Source organism: Pieris napi, chromosome 15, assembly GCF_905475465.1.
Source record: "Pieris napi chromosome 15, ilPieNapi1.2, whole genome shotgun sequence".
Taxonomy (NCBI): Eukaryota; Metazoa; Arthropoda; class Insecta; order Lepidoptera; family Pieridae; genus Pieris; species Pieris napi.
This window is the reverse complement of record NC_062248.1, coordinates 7,096,493-7,118,967: the sequence shown is the minus strand read 5'-3', so window position 1 is coordinate 7,118,967 and position 22,475 is coordinate 7,096,493. Positions and strand designations below refer to the sequence as shown.

General features: G+C 33.8%; 1 protein-coding gene across 6 annotated transcripts in view; it reads right to left on the bottom strand.

Moving 5' to 3' along the window:
* The window catches only part of LOC125056539 (neural-cadherin), a 286,418-nt gene that overhangs the window by 221,372 nt on the left and 42,571 nt on the right, over positions 1–22,475 (bottom strand). For 5 of the 6 annotated variants that reach the window (XM_047659679.1, XM_047659676.1, XM_047659680.1 and 2 more), the window contains 9 exons: positions 21,744–21,880; positions 20,268–20,484; positions 19,186–19,354; positions 18,007–18,857; positions 17,709–17,900; positions 15,744–15,934; positions 13,061–13,250; positions 12,539–12,721; positions 9,829–10,018 (listed from right to left, as the gene is read on the bottom strand). In XM_047659679.1, the coding sequence (XP_047515635.1) occupies positions 9,829–10,018; positions 12,539–12,721; positions 13,061–13,250; positions 15,744–15,934; positions 17,709–17,900; positions 18,007–18,857; positions 19,186–19,354; positions 20,268–20,484; positions 21,744–21,880 (2,320 nt within the window). Of the gene's footprint in view, positions 1–9,828; positions 10,019–12,538; positions 12,722–13,060; positions 13,251–15,743; positions 15,935–16,030; positions 16,222–17,708; positions 17,901–18,006; positions 18,858–19,185; positions 19,355–20,267; positions 20,485–21,743; positions 21,881–22,475 lie in introns of all 6 variants that reach the window. The other variant, XM_047659677.1, reaches the window with a different exon arrangement.

The following is a 22,475-nucleotide window of genomic DNA, read 5'->3' as shown; positions in this document are numbered from 1 at the left end:
TAAAAGGTGCTACGTACTATTTGCAAAAAAATTCAATAGAAATGCTCACAAAATTTAGTTGTAGGCAATAAAAAACATTTCTGTTTTTTTATAGAAGATATCCAAATCGTATACTATCGTAAATAAGGGGTATACAACAAATTAAAAGTTTGGTATAATATAGAATAACAAAATTATCAACAACATTAAAATTTATTAGTACAAAATGTATGACGTAAGAAAATTCAAAGAGTATTCGTCTGTATAGTAAACCGAGTTTGCTGATAGTACGTTATCTACCTAGGGATATATGCATTTCTCATTGACCTAATTTCTATACACAACTATCGTTGCTAAAAGCTCTAAGACGATGGTAACAGTTAACATTAAACGATTAAAAACGTGAATAGTGCTGTAAAAGTACAAATTACGATGCTTGCATTGTAGTGAAACAATTTCAAGTTGCAGTATATCGGTCGAGTAGTGGTGAGTATTACCGCTCAGTACGTGAGTAGGAATTACTAGTATAATGGAAAATTGAAGACAGCGGAGTGTCCTATATATTTCAACACCTGCTCCAGCCAGCGAACTGTATAATTCGATAAAATTAACTGATTTCTATCAAATTGAAAACGATAAGAATTGAATTGAAATCTCGAATTAATTAACGGCCTTAGAATTATTGAATATATTTCAACGGTTTTCATTCGAGTCTCATTGGAATTTAAAAGACATTTTTGTATGACCTACATAATATTTTATTATATGGACATTTTACACTTTTCGTGGATACAAATTAGCTGAGTTCGTTTCTACTTTTTACATAACAGCGTGCGAAGAGTAATTAGTATCTATTTAAATTTGACTGGTTATATTATAACATAACCCAGCTTTTTCAATTACTTATAAGGATTGCAATAAAACCTCACAGTTAGCTTAATTTCTTTTTTATGACGTTACCGCTTTTTATCTACATTTTACACGGAGAAAGGTCAGTTTTAGCAATTTTAAGTATTAAGACATTCCTTCTGGCTGATTCCCGTATATAGATAGAACTGTACTTACACAATATCTTAATTATAGTAGTAATGTAGGTAACATATAAATGATAATAATAAACTATGTTTACATAAGGAAGTTATCATTATTCGAAATATCATGCATAATACAATAATACGAAATACAATACCCGAAATTAGTAACAAAGTCAATTAGCCAAAAAAGTTAATTGATTATTAAAAAGCCATATTATCAAATAGTTCTGGTTAAGTTCTATAGAAATATCAAGTCATGAAGAAATAAAACAAAACATAATTAATCTTAAAAGGAAACAGCCAAACAAATTCACATTACTTTCAGTACTAGTAAATCGGATCATTTTCTTACCCAGACTCTACAGAATCGGTAGATTATAACAAAATATAAGAAATCGATCTAGGAGCTCAAAGTTTTACCAAAACCTTACGAACTTTGAAATGCAATTTAAAACTCCACGAAATCCATTTATACTAAGCAAGGTACGTAAATAACAATGGAAATTGTTTTTGTGTTGTTAAATCAATCCCAAAGAGTTCCCTTTATGCGCTCTACAAATACAGCTGGGACAAGTCCCTGAATGGTTTAAAAATATAAAACTTTCCATCAAAGGCAAAACTCGAAATAAAACAAATTTTATACCCGACTAAGCGATATGATTTCAAGATGAAACTTTGCTTTCATTGCTGCATAACTATAACAAAACTTTGTTTTTGTGACTAAGTATAAAACAGTGTACTCGCAGTACACTGTTGTGTGTACAGTGGATTGCGGGAGTTTTTTCATTCTTACTTCATAAAAGATGACAATTACGGCAAAACGCATAGGGAACGGGAATTATACGGACAGTAGCCCGAGAAGTACTATTAAAAAATATACCATATTGGTAATGACATTTTAAATATCAAAGTTTTTTTTATAAACCATGTACATACCCAAAATATATAAATAAACTATAAATAAAATAGTCTTATAATAAATATAAACTTGCTATATCCGACTATGCCATCAATGCCACATCTAGTAAAAAATCGAATTCAAACATCTATTTTTTGCTTGGTTGACTGATCGAGTTTATTATCTGTCTACCCACATTTTAGTTGCTGTTTTGTTTTGTTATTTTATATACGTACATGTGTGCGCTCTAATTATTAATCTTAGTTTTACATATTGTTTCCCATATAAGTGAATTATCTATGCAATTCTTATGGGAAATAAAGTTATTCTTAAACCTAAAAAAAATTTTAAATGAGGTAAAGTTGCGCTTGTATCATTAAAAAATTAATTATATAATATAGTAATTTAGACGGCATAAACCCAATTTAAAATTCATTAAATGTGACAATCTTATAAGTGTTTATATGATCTTTGTCAAGGATTTTGAAAGTTGCGCTAAATAAGTCCCTACGTAATGATTTATATGTTTTTTAAAAGGTTCAAAACAAAAGAAATAAATCTCGGGCCTTTTTTAAATCCCAGACCATTACCGTCTCACCCATCTCTAAGTATTTTGCGCCTATTTCAAGTTTAAACGCTCAATAATGAATGTCTTAAAATTTCAGCCGCGTATTTAAAAATAATGATATTGTATTTTTGAAGTGCAACTTCTTTAGGCGCATCAGGGTAAAATTTTTACGGAACGTCACGAAGGTGTGCAGCGTTTTCATCGAAGAAAGGGGAGAGAGCGATTAAAACCGATTGAGAGTGTGAGAAGGGTGAATTACCTTATAGATATTATATTTTAAAAATTAAAATGTCGTAAAGAGAATTTATGAAATATATAGTATTTTATATTTTATGCAAAATAATTTATTGAAATCTCAAATGACGAATTGTAATTGTTTTTATTAACTATCGAAGAAATAAATTTATTATTTGTATTAATTTTCGACATTTTTAATATTTTAATGACATTTAAATTCATTAAATTCCTAACATATCTTCCTAAGTCTAAGTCTCGGAAATCTAAAGTTTTAGATTTGTATAAATATGAACAAGACTTAAAAATTAGTTTTCCAAAGAAGTTTCATTTCTGACATGTGTACTTTGTACGCACGCACTCTTTATATAGAACGTGTAGAAATAATTATTTAATTGAGATAAAACTATCTTTAAAAGCAGTACAGAATACAATGATGTTATAAATATCTAGAGTAGGATGTGCGTATTCCTTATTTCTTGTAAGAATTACGCTAACATGGTGTGACAACGAATGGCATCGGTTAGTTAAAGTTCAGTAAAAGTAATCCCTATCCGTCATTTCAATATTGAGTTTCGTTCAACGTGCGTTCTAATAACACGTTTGTGCAGCGGATATTGGAAGAACTATATTTCGTTTCGTTGTTAGCGTCATTGGGGTTTGGGAGAGCGAATTAATTAATGAACTATTATTATGTTAAATACACTAAATTTTTTTAACTTTACTGTGTATATTTTGTAACTTTTTGTAAATATTATTTTGTAAATTTTTCAAGGAATAAATGAGGCTTAATTATTATTATTAACACTAAAATATTTTGCATTGTGATACTCCTCAAGATACAGCACTACATTACCTTATTGCAATCCAGTATCGCATATAGAAGTCATAGGCTCTACATGCCTACAGTATTTTAACTCTATTAGTAAACTAAACCTGATTAAAGTCCTTTAATTTCCAAGTACGGCACGGCAAACATGAGATTCTTACATTACTCTTAAAGATTCAAAGGTCAAAGTAGCAAAGGTATTTATTCGCTGACAATCGAACTCGCGTATCGATCGCTATCCATATAAGTTTTAGAAGGCACAATGTTATTTTTTTTGAAGCCTCGTAAACTACCAAGCTCACGGTGCAAATACATTAACCTCTCATTTATTTAGAGGTAAATAAATTTACCTCTTACCATATAAAAACACGATCTGAACAAACAAATCTTTTTCCTAACTCAATATCCTATGTATCACTAAACTAACAAAGCCCTACTGTTTTTACTTCAATAAGTATTATCAATCATACCATTACGCGTGACATAAGTGGACCCTCCTCATAAGAGCTCAAACTTCCATTACTCAACAGTGGCCACGCCCTGTTCCGATTCCTTCTGCCATTTGGATATTAACCTCGAATTGTATATAGAGATGTTCGCAAAAGAAATGATAATACGAATTTTCTCTACGACGCTATCGCGTAACACCCGGAAAATTAACTGGGTAAGACGACACCGATATCTTCCGTTTTCCTATTAAATTTTTGGTATTGAATGAACAAAAAATTAAAACAAATATATTCGATATTTTACTGATATCAAAGTATAATTACTTTAATCCTCAAATATTTTGTAATTTATTTGGAGTTTAGTTTAGACAATAAGAATTATAATACTAGTAATATGTTAGAAAATTAATTGTTTAGATGAATTTCGTCCATTCCATCATTAAATTTTTCGTTCATTTTATCTATAATATGCTATGATCTCATGGTGTTGCTGAGCTCGTTTTGGGTGTTAATAAAGGAAGCATGTACAATCCTAGATTGGTAATTGGTATTGGTTGATAATACTTGTATTGTTGTATTGTCGCTAATAATCTTAATTTATATGTGTCTTGAACTCTTTGTGATGTTTTGTGCGAATAAATAAATACATGCTTTATACTTCGCATATTATAAAAAACAAACAGTATGTATTTAAATTGTATCAAATTATCTAAAAACAATTACGTCAAGTAGTGTTGTCATAACAGAGACGAGGCAATTTCGTCGTTAGCACTGTTGTCACAAATTAATTGTTATTAGAGATTTTAATTAGCATCCTCTGTCCCTTATTGAACTGTCTGTCGGGCGAACAAGCGAAATCGAGCCATTCCAACGGACCGATGTTCTATTTTAATTAAAACAGCTCCTCGATACGATAGCTTTGCCCGTTTTTTGATGCGAAACTTGAAATAATAGTATTGAAATTTTAATACTAGTCAAGATTAAAACGTATTACAAGTATTAAAGACAAAACTCATTCAAGTGAGGTGATTTTTTATGGGACAAAGCGGTGTTATAGCACCATAAAACCTCTTGTCGAGCTGGCGTTTTAAGAAAATTCCTTCCCTATACAGTTATTTGTCACTTAACGCCTACATTGCCCTTATAAATCTCCCGAGTTAATTTACTGGATAACCGGATGCAATAACATCTAAAACGCTCTACAAAGGTGTATTAAAGAAACTAAAAATAGTTAAATGGGCCTTGTCTAAGAAGAAAATGTATTAGGTCTAGTTCAAAACTCATATTATTTTTATTCATTCAAGAGAATCGATTTTTTTACCTTTTAAAAGTGAGATTTCGTTTGGACCGTAATCTTACCGTTCATAAGCGATACTGCATATGTTTCTATAAAAGCAAAGGGATCATGTCATGTCATGAGATATATAAACGAATAACCATTTTAAATAAAGAAGGAAGTTATAGTAAAAAACAATCGTAACCTCGAGCCGTTAAGCTTAAGCAAACGGTAATATTTAGTAGTTTGTGGCAGTAATCCTCAGCAGTGCACTCGGGCGAGTCCTCATCACAAATTCTCGAGGGCGCTGCGTTAAATGTAGGCCACGAAGTTCCCGCAGACCACGGGAATATTGCTTTGTCACTTGGCGACATTGTGCTTCTCTAAGCCCAAGTAATTGGAAATACTTGAAATAGACGACTTGGAGAAACACGGCTCCATTTTACAATCGTGATTTTGTAGAACAATGCTCTGTTCTCTCAGGGAGTTATTAATACGAGATATACGTTCAGGGGTCTTTGCAATAGTTTCGTCCAGTATTCGTATACGTCAAAACGATGATGTTTGACATTTGGAACGCAACAGTTAACTACAAGAATTATATTCAAACTATGTTCGTGCTTCTCTGTTGTGCCGAATACACACACGGAGCGATATTCAACTGTTTCATAGAAATTTTTTTTTTATGGCTCTGGCACGGTTTGTGCATTAGCCAGCGTCAAGTATGAGATTTTTATCATTCGTGCTTTTTGCCTTAGAAATTCGATCATGTCCTCCATGTACGGTTTAGGCACTCGCCCGGTACCGCACAACCCTCCCAAAGGCCGAGAACAAATTTAAATTAAATTAAAACTTGCCCTCGAACCGGGAATCGAACCCGGTACCCCTCATCTAGCTGCCACTTAATAAGACCGCTAGGCTATGAGGCCCTATGAGAATTTTTTTTTACTATTTTATTGGTTCGTGCAAGGTACATAGAGTAGTCTATTTAACTACATCATCAAATGTTTACAGCAAAATTTTCGAATGTCTAGACGGCCAACCGAGATAATAATAAAAAACTATTTGTGGTAAGAAAACAAAACCTATTATGAAAGTCAATTATATGAACCGAAATACGATCTAGTCCCCCGACTATTAAACTTTGTAAATCTAGAGTTTACGTGAGATTAACGAAATTGTTTGTAAATAATAACTAGAATTTATTTTTCATATTGTAAATAACTGAACTCAGTTTCAGTTTAGTTATTAAGGAGAGCAGAATCATCTATTAAAGCGGCTGAAATATTAATTATAAGAGATAATTTTAATTCACAAATTAACATCTAATTAATACAAAATTTAGACATTAACATCTACATCTTTTGAAAATGGCCTCAAGGCCTCTTCTGGAAAATATATCCATCAAACAACAGACTTACATCTAAGAAATAAGCTACATAAATTGAATTACTCCATTAGAGTAGAAGAAAAACAGGAAAGCAATAAAAATTTTAATTAACATAAAACGTATATCTTGCTCAGTCAATTATGTAAGCCGTAAACAAACAGACCAAAGTAAAACAGAATCGAAAGACGAAATAAAAACGGGAATAATTTCACAGTCGCCACAGTAAGTAATAAATTAAAATGAAATAGCACGTTCTAAAATATTTAATTTAAGTGAGCTGAGCAATTAATTATTTTTTACAATCTTATAAAATTTCACAATTTCCAGTTATAAGACAGTCTTAATGTAACCATTTCTTAATTATTTTATAGAGGACAAAGATTTAATTTTAAATAATGTTTGCTAAGTAAAAATTGGTTAACGTAATTGTTGTATGCGGATTATTTTATTCAATAAAATTACGTGAATATTTTAAACACGTTATTGCGATTTAAGCTGATAAATAAAAGGTCAAACGGACACTGGGCCACAATTTTTTTAAATTGTAATTGGCTTTCTAAATAAGTTTATATAAGAAATAATAATGATAAAATACAAAAACTAATGGAATAGAATAATGTAATAAGAATCATTAACCTTCAATTGATCAAATTCACGAAGTCACTCAAAAATCAAAACATAAACCTCTTATGAAACTTTTAGCGTGACAAGTAATAGCTTGGGATATTAGTTCAATGCACGAACGAGTCTATGAACTTTAATTTTAACTAAAGATGTACTTACTATAAGACAGTAGCAAAAAATTGCAAACATGTACTTCCTTTCGAATAAGAACAATACTTTTACGACCGCCTTTATCAGTTTCCCCAAATAGCTAATAGCTCGAAACGAGTCCGAAGTTTTATTTCCCATACTATTATCCTCCAGACGTAATCAGTATGCGAAACAGGCACGATCGGGCTCCGGACACAAATGTGCTGCAATATGCTGAAATGGTACGTGGCTTATAGGCCCTACGCAAAACTAACTATATTCCGAGCCAAAAAGTTTTTCCACTATTTCATTGTAACAAACCTCTATGTATACAGTTCATAACTCAATTTATATATTGATCAACAATTGTCTATTAAAACAATTAGGAGATTAAGACGAAGGAATTTATTGTATTATTGTAGAACATGGGTAAGACGAAAAGGTGAAAGAGAGTGTTAAATGATTCTGCCTCACGGATACTTCATTTCCGTTAAATAACAGTAAATTTTAAAGCGAAACATCCTTTTGTAAACATGATCAAAATTATAGTCAGCTGAGTTTTTGAAGTTATACTTCTTTAGGCGCGTTATGAAAAATAGATGAGAGTGAAATTTTACGATGCGCGCGCACCGTGACACGAAATTAACAGAATGAAGATGCTACGGCATTGGACATAATTTAAAAACAACATTCGAATAATAATAGAATTTATGTTACACTTAATGTAAGAGAATAATAATAAATATTTATTTATTTAATTTTTCAAATGTAAACTGAACTTTATTGACTATAATGCCTCCTTTTCCAGTCTTTGATTATTTAATTGTAATTAATTATTTGCATGCACTCAAAAACTATTTTTAATAATGCCAAGGAAGTATAACTTCTTACGCGCGTACAGAAGTACACGCACCCTTTTTTTGTCTGTATTATAATTTTAAAGTGAATATTACAAAGTGGCATATGAATTTAATTTAAACTATTTCCTTCACCTGTTGTCTACACAAGGAACGGTGGACAAACACACGGTGTTCGTTTTCCCAGCAGTAAACAAAGATAACGGTATGCATTTTACGATCGAATACTGTTAGATGTGGTTTTATTGGGTCGTATAGATTTACAGTATTCATGATATGTAAGGAAATTGTATATCGTAAGGTGCTAAGCACTGAGCTGATTCAAGACTATTGTGAGACATATACAAGGAATAGAAGCTTAGTCGGATTATGCCAGCGGCGGTTTATTATCCTGCTACTTGATTTACGATGACGCGATACCCTAGAACGCCTCTCTAATAGGACGTGGCCTGGAGCGGACAATTTATACCGTCACCGGCACTGATATAATCAATTTCCAATTGACTAGAATTCTGTGAAATATGACACTCTCGTTTAACTGTCAACATTTGCGGCGATAAGGGTCAGTGGAGAATTAAATAATGCTTAGAAAGTCGACAGCGCGGGTAACCTTACGATGCTGAATAGAGAAAAAAAATGTACATTAGAATGCGGGTCGCAAAGTGATTAAGCCGGGACCGTGCGCTACTGACAGCTTGTAACTCTAAGACCTTCCTGACGGCATTTATACATATATTTAAAGTAAGTTTTTCCTTTACGTTGACTTCTCTCGACCTTTATTAAACCTTTCGCGCATATTTTGCCTCACGAATGCGAAGATTTTATGCTAATTTGGCACTTATTTTGGTTTACCAGTCACAAACTTTCAGATTATAAATATATTTTAATTTAACTTTCGGGGCATCAAGAATCTTTAGACAGTTTTATTATAAGCTAATTGTGCTTATTATACGATATTAGCAAGATGAAATCTTTTAATTTGTCTTTTAATTCTCGTAATCGCGTCTTTTGTGTTGAGGTACGTTGCACAATTATTTAACGTAATCTTGTCCCACTATTGTTTTGCTTTCATTGCATGAGTGTATTATCAAATGTTCCCAGACAAAATTCTTATGCAAGGCACGTCAAACGAAAATTCAAACAATGCTACCTCGTGCGTAGCATTAGCGTAGGCCTCGTAGCAAATACGTAAACGGCAACAATACACGTGAATTATTCGAAGGAGAACTACACAAACAACATTCCATTCATGACTACTTCAGAAAATTAGTTTCTATAACATATTATATTAAAAGATGCTATTCTTTATAACTCACATGAAACCACTAAAAGTGGTTTTCAATTTATGTTGTATTAGTCATCGCTCTTATATAAAAATAATTGAGACTTAATACATTTAATTCATATATATTCAAATAAATACTATTTTACACTGTTAACTGCATTTTTAGACTATGCTTTTTAAAGTGATTGTTACGTAAAATAACAATGTACTTAGGTTAACATCGGAATGTTTTCCTATACTTTTCGTTTAAATAAAAATATTTGGCTCTCGACTCACCTGAATTCGGCTGATTCTCTGAATTCGGTCGCGCCGAGGGGGCTCCATCTCTTGCCTCTACTTCTAAAGCGTAGGCACCTTGCTTTTCTCTGTCAAACACCACTTTTGTGAAGATTTCTCCAGTCTGCATGCTGATCTCGAAGAAGTCCTTGCCTTCGTTGCGCGGTGAGTCCACGATGTAGTAATACACCTGGTAAAGGTTATATTAGTTTTTAACGAAGATTATAAATTTAGGTGTTGATGGAAACATATGAGAGCTGTTGAGTTTTTATTTTCATATATCCTTTCATATTATAAAAATAATTCTCTGTCGTTGTTTGTTGATAAACTTAAAAAATAAACCCATTCGTTGGGAACGGCTTTCTGTTCGATTTCTACCAATAGGTAGTGTAAGAAATGTTAAGTTGTATAAATCAATATGGTTTATTGTAAATTTACAGAGTAAAACGATAAAAGTTTAAAAAAGCCGCAAAAAATCTTGCCCAAATACTCGAAAGCCAAGCGGGAAGAAATACAGATTTATTACATTGTGGATTAAGTAACGTATTTAAATTGAATTGGATGGGGTTCTCTTATTATATTAATTTTAATAAAACTAAAATTAACTATTTCATTAACGATTAAACAGAATTTTAATATATCACAAAAAAACTGGTAGCTAAGTATTTAATTGTACAAAGGGAAAAAAGTTAAATGGTCGAAAGACGATAGAATGGTATCCCAGTGATGGGAGAAGGAAAAGAGGCCGTCAAATAAAGAGATGGGAGAAGGAAAAGAGGCCGTCAAATAAAGAGATGGGAGAAGGAAAAGACGCCGTCAAATAAAGAGATGGGAGAAGGAAAAGACGCCGTCAAATAAAGAGATGGGAGAAGGAAAAGAGGCCGTCAAATAAAGAGATGGGAGAAGGAAAAGACGCCGTCAAATAAAGAGATGGGAGAAGGAAAAGAGGCCGTCAAATAAAGAGATGGGAGAAGGAAAAGACGCCGTCAAATAAAGAGATGGGAGAAGGAAAAGACGCCGTCAAATAAAGAGATGGGAGAAGGAAAAGACGCCGTCAAATAAAGAGATGGGAAGACGATCCGACGGAAGGATGGAAATGATGACCTCGTAAAAGAGACAAGTGAAAACAGAAAGAAGAGGCCTATGTAGGAAGACAACCTGACCAACTGGCTGTTGATAACTAGCTAACTAACTATCGCTGAGGTAAAAATTGTGAAAATGTATGTATTTGGTTAGTAAATAAATACAAGTCTTTTCTACGTAGATTAAGTAAAATTGTATTACTTTAAACAATCTATTACAATAGCCTGCATAGTTAAAGGAAACTATGTCCCATTAATCTAGCAAACACTAGAATGCACTAAATGTAATAAGCATTCTAGGTAGTTCCAATTACGAACACCAACATGTGACAGCTATATAAGCTTTAGTACAATGCTTAGACATATGCAAGCTCGCCTCTTTGTCAACGACGTAGAGAAGATCTCCCCCATATTCATAAAAAAACATTAATTGCACAGTTTTAAATCAAATACTCTTTTGTCTAAATATTGTATATGCTGTGATGAAAAAGATAGCGATAAGGATGAGGGCATAACGATTAAAATCGAATAAAGATATATATTTCTTTAAACAACTTTTATAAGCCAAACATAAAATATATATATATATATATATATAAAACATTATATTAAATTATATATATTAAACATTATAGATTTCTTTAGAATACCGCTTGAAATTGAAAACTACATTTGTAACGAAGAAAATCATTTATCTTGTGTATTGAAAGCTTTTTACTTAATGTTTTCAATCAACTATTTCACTTCCGACAACGAGAGTTCAGTTCAAAGTTTGTACTCATTTTTAACTGTAACTGAGCTGGATTTGATTTTTTATACGTCTTTATTAGTTTATTTATGTAAGATGTGTATATGCGATGCTTGTGTCTATATGTGATGTGTGTGTCTGTATGTGATAGATGTGTAGTGGTATTTTGAGCAAATTTCGTGTATTTGTTCTAAATCAAATCAATGCCTGTGATAGCGATTAATGAAATTGACTTTTTATAAGAGATTTTTTTAATAACTTAAGGTTTTAAGAACTAAAACTCTCAAGTTTAAAAAATGTGAATAAATTATAAACTTATATTACCTACTATCTGAATGCATTTTCTACAAATTAAAATTAAATATGTCTTTTAGTTTTTTGTTTAAATCTGTCGTTAACTACTCGGCACTTAATTTCGTAACTGACTAACACTTGATTATATACGTAAACTCTATACTCTATCTACATTTTTTAATTTCGTGAAAGTTATTTATTTCCTTAATTATTTTTTATTCAACACGCAACATTTCAATAGAAGTTGGGATTATAGGTCGACTACCCTTTGATCATTTTAGCAACTTTCTATAATATAAAAGAGTTGTTGACCTTGTACGTCTCAGAAGACGGTCTTAGGCCATGAGTAGGTGATTATTTTTTTCTTAATATCTATTATTTCCAACACGGTAGCGCCGATTACTTCACTAAATCAAAAGATGTATACTTACGAACACCAAGTGATTTATTAACTAGTGATTTACCAATATTTTTTTAAATTTAATTCAGTATAAGTACTTTCGACCTATTACTCTTTCTGACATAATAGAAGATAATTAAGATTACGGCAGTATAAATGAAAATAGCCTAATAGCTTAAAACTAACCTGGTTATTAGGGAAAGTCCCGTCTTTGTCAATAGCGTTGACCTGCGTGACCTTGGTACCTATGGGTTCCCCTTCAAGCACCGTCTCTTGTTCTCGCTCAGTGAATAAAGGAATCTCGTCATTGACATCTTCAAGCATAATGTATACTGTTGCCTCCGAAGCTAGTTGCTGCGCTCCGTTGTTCTGGATATAATAAATTATTTAGTACAAATAATCCTTAGGCCCAAATTATTCTAATGACAAGGACAACTCTTTAATAATATAAGATAACGAACTTTTCGTATATTTTAATCAATCCACAAGTACATGGTTAGCCTTCCTTTCACTACTGATACATAAACAATGAAAGACAAATGAAAATCGATGTATATTACGATCTTATAGGCCTTGATTATAGCGTTATTAAGCAAGTAGAATGGCGTACATACGCGTACATACTTTTGTTACACAAATAGAAACAGAGGAATGAAAATCACATAAAAGTATTGATTTTTCACGCCTGCGATTTCAAAGAAGCCTTACCTCGACTCGTATTGTCAAATTGTATTCCTTAATGCTCTCATAGTCCAAAGGATGATTCACTTTAATATCGGCCCAAGTAAATCCATTATCAGCTCTTTGTTGTAAATAGAAAGTGTGGAATTTGTTCGTTTGAGCCGTGGAGCCGGGCATCAGCCGGTAAAATACGGTTGGGTTGTTTTCAATGCCGGAGCTAAAAACATACATCACAATATAGTCGACAAACCCCTTTATCTTCGAGACATCTAAGAACACAATACAACATTGAATCTAAATAAAACTTGTAAGGAATCAATTATTCTCTTGATTCTGTATCTTTCTGTTTACATACGGCAATTCAATTTGAAGCAATCTCTTCTATCGCTACGAAAAACAAAGGCAAATATGTAGATCTTTGTTAACGCAAATGTGATTAAAAGCAGACATACGCTTTTACCATATATTTCAGGTTCCTGTTTCACACGATTCTGTTTCTTAGTCACTACTAAGGATCAGCAACTAATCCGTGTAAGGATTAGGTATATGACTATTTTACCAACTTGTATACCGTATTCCAATTATTATTATTATATAATTTCTCAAGAAATTAAGCTTTCACTATGATAAAGAGGCGGAGCAGTGCTTTTGTTAAAATAATGTAAGTCTGATTTAGTAAGGTGAAAATTCGGTCGCAAAAGTTCAGTCCATAATTAAATATATATTCTAGTAGGTAACACCTACTAGAACGTTATCTGCTAACGCCTTTGTTATAATGACTTTGTCGTAGGTACTACATGGTAATCCATTGACATTCAATAATATATAATTAATAAAAAAACATGGCGGTTAAAAAGACTGATTTATTGCCAGTTCTTCTCTTCCGTTCTATGGCCTTGATTTGAGAACTAGCACTAAATGTAAAATTAGAAGCATTAATGTGTATTTCTTTACTGACAAGTCAATGTGTAACCTATATGATTAAATGATTTTTGAATTGTGAATTTGTGATATATACTTAGCAATAAGTCTGTTTAACTTGGCATAACACTATATAATATATATGTATATATAAAGTAAATTAATAAATCAGTGGCACTACAACCTTTTTGTAAATTGCCTCAGATTTCTCTATGTTTCATGTCGTTTGTTAATCTAATAGGCAGGTAGGTGATCAGCCTCTTGTGCCTGACACACCTCGTCGATTTTTTGGGTCTAAGGCAAGCCTGTTTCCTGACTATTTTTTCCTTCACAGTTCGAGCTAATGTTACGCAATAAAAAATAGTCATATTTTTCTCTTATAGATTTACTCTGTTTAAAAATTTTACTAAACTGCATGGTCAACGTCAAGATATTTTTGTGTATTTTATATATATTTAAGTAAATTCTATTATATGTTTTCTAAATGTATAAACATAATACATATTTGCCTTTAAATTTCAATACTTAAACATGGAAATTATACTTGAATCCTAAATCTATAAGAAAACCTATTAAAAAATAAAATTCGTTTTTATATCATTCACCATTTGGTTATGAACTGTTCTGCGATATTGCCTGCCCAAAAGTATTAAAAATGAGGTGATTTTTAAACTAAAATTCTTTACAAAAATTAGTTTATCCTATTTAATTCAGATCAGAACTAATCATCACGGTCAGTCGATTCAAGTTGCTGTGAATACTACAATGAACAATACTAATTCAAAAATTTTATGTAAAAAATTAAATAAAAACGAATTTTATTAAAAATAAAAACGATTTTTATTAAAAATAAAATTAGTATTATGTGTATTAGTAGGTATTGGTTTTGTCTTATAATCATGTAAGTTGAAAATGTGGTTTAGGATGAACAGATAGACAATAGATGTGAACCATGGACCGACACTGTGTGATAGATGCAATGCACAACTGCCAAGAAATTATTCGCATATCTTGCAATTTCAAAATGCAATGTGCCGACGATCCCTATGTAATATTGTTTTTATATTTGAAATATCATTTTTTTTTATTTTCCTCCCTTAAGGTGAATAAGAATTTACTATTTTTACTCGATATAGTTACGATTTTTAGAAGTTATTTTTATTACTCTTTAAGTTTACCATCACAAAATGATTTTAAATGAACGTTGAATAAAACAAAATAAAATGACTGGACTAACTATGTTGAATTGCAATTTAACTGAAACTTGAATTAATGCAAAAACTCAGCCTACATGCATAGTACATTAAACACAGATGTCTAAAATACCTACCAGTTATACTCAAAAATATCTTGCTATTTCAAAAAATAACAAGACATTTTTGAGCACAATCCCCATTCCACGTAAGCGGTGAGCCCGTAATGCAATGGTGTACCAGAATTTAGAACTGATCAGGCGCTCGTGAAAATGCTTTTAGAAAATTCCAGATCACAAACCACCAATTGTGTAAGGCAAATGACGGACACATGAGGTCACGCGCAAACATCGTGCTTCTAGGCCGTCTCCACTGTCACACGTAAATAGTACCACGAACTTATTTGACCTTGTAAAGGAGCTTTGTTGACGATATCATCCTATTCGTTTTACTTTTAAGATTAATTTTAGTTTTTAGCCCTGGGTCAGATACGTTTGTGGTGGTACAATGAGTACCGACAGCGGCCGAGACCATAGAAGTGAAGAGCGCGGCCTGCGTGCGAGGGCTGCGTGCGGTGCCCGCGAGTGTACACGCACCTTGCTTTAACGGACACCACTCTGCCACCGACGGGCATATTCTCTCGAATGTAGATCGGGCCGTATACTGTGTGGTCCCAAACGGGGGGATTGTTTGCGCGATCCACTACGTCTATCTGGACCTCCACGGTTCTGGACAAGGGCGGGAAACCCTTGTCTTGGGCCATAGCCTCCAACTTGTACGTCTCTCGCTATCGGGAAAGAGTCGATGGAAACAAAACCACGTCGTTAGTAGTGTTAAGGAGTGAAGGCCGCGGGCCCGGAGGCCCGCTGCGCCTCATACCAACCTGGCTTTCACACTGGTCACTACGGTACCCACTGTGACATTCTCTTTGATGTGAACGGGGCCATACGTGGACATGTCCCAGATGGGAGGTTTATTGTTCCTGTCTACCACGTCTAATTCAACGTCCACGTCTGCGGAGGACGGCGGGTCCCCTCTGTCGGAGGCGCGGACGCGCAGGCGATACCTGTCCCGCTACAGATACACGGGTCAGAGGTCAGCGGGGACAAACAAAACAAAACAACTCAAATATAAACACATAATTATCGTTGCTAATAAACAATCAAAATAAAAAAAAATAAGTATCCTCTTTCATTATTATTGTTTGTCTCTGTATCATTTTTTTATGAAATTAATAATTAAATTCGACATCCAGCCGTCACTCTGCCACTCAGTAAGCCAAACTAAAACAATATCAGAAATAACTAGAAACCACTAACAAGTAGAAATCCTCTCGCGACGTCCTCTTCCACTCTGAGAGCTCGTTCGTGCTAGCTTACAATGCTTATTTAGCCAATATAGGGTGCAGGAAAATAAATCGGAAAAATAATGTTTACCGTATTATACAATTTCCGGTCTGTACAATAGGGATAAAGACAAACTGTACATTAATAATACTTTATACAATAAATCAACTAAACTAATCTTAAAAAATCAAAGAACTGAACAAAAGCAGGCAATGCATGCGGCTCTGCATACAAGACATGGCGGAAAGGTCAGGTTGTCATAAACAAGTTTAATGACCTCGTTACGACTACAACAAAACGACACTCATTGTAATGAATATATTACAAACGGTGGACGTTACGGTTTACTGTACAAATTTCGATTGGTTAACGTTGCCCCTTTCACAGAAGAAATAATGTCACAACTGGTCAGATGGCCAAATTGCCCGAAGGCGATCTGGCTATCTCAGTTATATCTAATATTAATTATATATTATATACATATCAAAATATACACTCGCACCCTGTAAAAAATTAGTATTATGAATATTAAGTTGTGGTGGTCACGTGGTATGAGCGTCGTCTAGCATTAATAAATATAGGACAGATTCGAACTGTCTCTAGCGTTGCGACTGTGTCGGATATTAGTAACAAAACATGTACATACATACAATAATGGTAGGTATGTCAAAAGCGTAAGCTTCTTAAATAATTTCTGAATTATAAAAATAACTATAAATCCCAAAACTATTCGGTGCGAAATATACAGAAGTGCTTATACAGAAACTGTACATGTTTTAGAACTAAACACAGGTTTATGGTGAAATATTTACAGCAGTTAATTCATAGGTAATATACACAAGTCGTATTTTATCAATAAGAAGTTGAATGCAAGATGGTGGTGCGAAATAAATCTTAACGAAGATCGAGTGCTGAGCCGGCGCTGGCGGCAAATGAAAGTAATTGTGCTGCAAGAGGAACAAGCGCGCCGGACGTCGGACGCCTGGCGCCGGACGCCGGCCGCAATGGACAACTACTCCTCATAGCCAGGATTTACTCTCCACAGCAATTTACAGCAGCAATTTAGAACTATTTACATGTAAAAACTTAAATCAGGTGCCAATTGAATCCTAAGGCTTTAGGTAGCACTCATCCACCAAATATTAGTAAAGTTACTCTTTCACGCATCATTCTTATCACAATCCACACGTTACTTCAACCAGAGAGCATACTTACGTCTAACGGTTTCTTTAAGACTATCCATCCTGATTCAGGTTGGATCTCAAAGTATTCTATGTCAGCCGGATTATAAGGAGCGCTCAAAGTATAAACGATCGCTCCATTATTATCAGCATCTTCATCAGATGCTGATACTCTTAAGATATTTGTGCCTATACTAGCATCTTGTTTTACGTTCTCGACGTATTTCTGCAATAAGATATTGTGTAAGTTTTTCAACTTGGATGTTGAGAGTACAGAGTGCAAAAAGCATAATTGTGAAATTCTAAGCTATCATGCATGCACAAGTTCTTACTTGTCGATCGAACAACGGTGGATTGTCGTTGACATCGGTGATTTCAACGGTGAAGGAACAGACTCCTTCCAACGACGGGTCGCCTTGATCTGTAGCTTTGACGGTAACTGAAACAAACTTCCCATCATCCCCTTCCCTATCGAACACTTTGTTCGTGGACACTTCGCCTGTTTCTTCGTCAACCGTGAATTTTGTACCCTTTTGATTAGGCTGCTGTACAATGGAATATTTGACTTGGCCATTAACTCCTTTATCTTCGTCCGTGGCGTGCACTTTTATCACAGGACTACCATTCGGTGCACCTTCTTCGACTTTAGGGAAATACGTTGGACAATCCTTGAAAATCGGCTTGTTATCATTTACATCCGTTATAAATACAACGACAACTGCAGTAGACGTGTGTATGGTCGCATCGCCGTTAACGCAACATGCGCCGTCATCCAAAGCTGTGACATTCAGCTCATACTTATCTCTGTCCAACGATATAGCTTTATTATGTAATCGTATGACTCCAGTTATTTCTTCAATTACGAATTGGCCTGAGCTTGTGCCACCTCCGACGAAACCAAATCGAACATTATCCCCATCTTTATCTGACGCAACAACAGTGGTGACCAAAGTATTGGGACCTGCATTTTCATCTACATTAGGCGTATATACTTGTTGAGAAAATTTAGGTTCTTCATCGTTTTTGTTCTTCGTATATACTCTAACTGTAGCAGTTCCAGTTTTTGCTGGTTCTCCCTTATCCTTTGCAGTTACCACAAACTCGTAATAAGCGTTGTTATTGTCAGCATCCAACTGCTTGTTGTTAGTGATGATTCCGTTTGAATCGACACTGAAGTGATCATCTGAAAGTAATGAAGTAAGCTATTAGAATACAAAGAAATGGTATAATAAAAACTATATTTTAGGGTAATCATAAAATATCAATATTCACATGAAAAGGTGCTTTTATTGTGAATATTGAAAATAATACAAATAATTTGTGACACCTAGGTGGTCTAACTTTAGTGTTCAGTTTTGAATTGAATTTGTAATAAATTGTATTTGTAGACCTAATAAGAAACTTAAAATATGTAACATAGTTATACGTAACAATGATGATGTTTATTTATAGGAACGGTTACGTCTTTGGGCTGATATATTGCTTAAACTTAGAATAAGTATCACGGTTACCTGAAACTAAATATTCAATCTCAGCGTTCTTCCCAGAGTCAGCGTCCATAGCTTTCACTTTAAGGATGCTTGTGCCCAGCGGAATGTCTTCATCGACGTTGTGTGCTTGGTAGTCTGGTAACTCGAACTTGGGAGCGTTATCGTTGACGTCAGAGACGCGTATTGTTAACTGAAATTACCATGGAAAATTATGACCAAATAAATATAAATTTATTACAAAAATATTAAATTTTATAATTATAACTAGTCTGGCCTAGTATCTAACTAATGTTTATTTACTGTTACATGAAAACTTTTTCACATAGATTTTCGTGTCCATTATCAAATTACAATATGGAATGGGATGTTAGAGAATATGGAGTTGTCGGTCAAATTCCAGACACTTCCAAAGCTTTGTATCAGCCGTATGTTCGTATATCGTATATCAAGAGATACAACAACACTTCATCTGTCGAAGACCAGAAAAGATCGGGGCGGCTGCGTGTGTTATAACTACCAAGGCTGTTAATGCTGTTAAAGCCAGAATTCGTCGAAACAACTATCAACTTTTATTTAATTAATTATGTTTGACTATTCAAACATAATTAATTAAATAATCAAATATTATCCGAAATATATGTTATCCGAGTTGCTTGCGACTCTCATCCCTGAGGTCGTAAGTTCGATCCCCGGCCGTGCACCAATGAACGTTTTGTCTATGTGCACATCTAACTTTCGCTTGTACGGTGAAGTAAAACATCCTGATTCGTGAGGAATCCCGCATGACTCAATTATACAAAATCGACGGCATATTTCGGATAGAACACCGATCTTGTCTATGAAATAAAAATTATCAAAGAAACGGATACAATCTGAGACTAAGATCCATTTAGGGTTGTAGCGCCACTAGATTATTATTATTTGAAACAAGAGTAACAATTTCTTAAGCGCCATCTAGTGTAGTGTCAATAAACTATTTCAACACGACGAACTCATTTATAAGTCAAGCAATCCCTCCTAGATGGCATTAGTTGTATCGCAAAAAAAACTCTAACGGTCCGTTTTTATGTTTATAAATCTTAGCTTTATTTAAATTAACTTACATCAACAGACGTGGAAAATCCTCCAGAATCTTCTGTCGCGGTGACCACTAGAGAGTACACGTGCGGTTGTCTCAGGTCTTCGAAATCTAATTCTTTAGCGAGCTTCACGATACCAGATGAAGGACCAATGTTGAATGTTCCAGCTCCTTGCCCCTGAGCCTTCAGCGTGTAACGGATTTCACGGTCAGCGAATGACTTCGCTTTCACCGAAATTATACTGAAATTATATGATGATATTTTAAGAATGGTCAGAAGACGTGCATTTAATTAAATAAACAAAACGTGAAAAATAATTTGTTTATGTTTATAATAGACGAATACTTTTTGATTATTCGTTCATCGGATAGAATATTGAAAATTTTAAAATTATAACGGATTTTATGTTGCCCATGGCTTAGCTCTATAATAAAGTGTAGTGTACTCCCAGTTTAAGCTTGAAGTATTTATCTAGTATACATTTGACCAGTAAAATGATATGGTACACTCCGGTACATGGTACACTACACACACAACTACGTGGGTAACACTGAAAATGTTTAGAATTGGCCAGTTAATGAAAACTTGTTTTAATAAAATTTTAGAACTCTTTGGTAGCCTAATGTAGTAGTATATTGCATTCATTTGTCATTTGTTTTTTGAATTGGGGGCAAATCTAAAAGTCTTGTAACACGTGAAAATGAACCTGACGCGAGGAAATGTTCGGTCAATGATTTATTATGATTTTCGTTGTGGGCTCACTCAACTACAAAGCTACGATAAGCTGCGATTAGCATTTCTTAATGAAGCCTCATCTTGTGCCACTATTTACTATTGGTTTAACGAGGCTAAGCATGGACGTAGCAATCTCTACTACTACTGAAGATGACATCAGTGCTGTGCGACGCATGATAGAGGAAGATAATAGAGTGACCTATCAGCAGATACGGGCAAGTCAAGGCATTGGTATGAGTCAAGTTCAAAAAATATTACACGAACATTTAGGCGTCAGGAAGCTTTGTACCAGATGGATTCCCCATACTTTAACCGACGACCAGAAACACCTTCGCATGGACTGGTGTCGCCAAATGTTAGATAAGTTCAACGGAGGTGACTCAAATGCTGTATTTGACATCCTCACAGGTGATGAAACCTGGATATATTGCTACGAACCCAAAACTAAAAATACAATTCGAGGTATTCGCTTTACGAGCCCTGAAGATGCGGTGAAAGCGTACGAAAATGCCATAGAAGAGACCCCTAACGAAGAATGGGCCCACTGCTTTTCTCAGTGGTTCCATCGAATGCGACGATGTGTAGAGAGGAACGGAGATTACTTCGAAAAACAATAAAGTATTGGCAACTTTCTACATTAAGCCGTTTTTCATTTTCTAAACATTTTCAGTGTTACCTAGGTATTATGTAAAGTTAGGCTTGTAACTTAATTTTTTGCAATGTTAAATGTATACGTATAGTTTAATATAATTAATAACGTCTTACTCTGAATCTTTTTTCTGATTTTCCGCAATTTCCGCTTCATAACTGGGCAAGTAGAATTGTGGGGCTCGCTTTCCTCCAACTATGCTAAGACGTTCTTCGGGCGTTGATTGGAACCGCCTTTCATCTACACGACCACTCTGAAAATTGCACAAAATGCTTTAGCGGTTATTGGGAAAACAATAACATTGCCGAGGCATATACAACTTGTTGCCGATAAAAGTAATAATAAAAACAGCTTCTTTTGTTTTTTTCGCTTGGAAATTATCAGGCTAAAAAGTTATTTCAACATTTTTAACGATGAACAAGCTCATGAAATATACATCTAAAAAACTTTCCAGACTGAAATTACTTATTTTATTTCAATCAAAGAAGTTTTATTTATTCTGGCAAATGTTCAGTCATCGAACTCTCTTAAGTGCGTAACTTAATACAAATAATTTGTATTATTTAATTAAAATTTATATGTATTGACTAATATTAATAATATCTTATCACTCACTACCAGCATAATAGTTTAAAAAATTTATAAAAAATCACTTTCACCAGATCTAAAGCAGAAATTTTAGTATTTTTATGAAAAATAAAAACTATTTATTGAAGAATTAAAGTTATACAACTGTACCAATGTTTCGCGTGCCCTATGAATAAACCAGTGACCATGCCTGTAGACTTGTAGAGTATTTTCTTTCAAATTTATAACTTCTGGATAAATGCATTAATAATTGTATACAA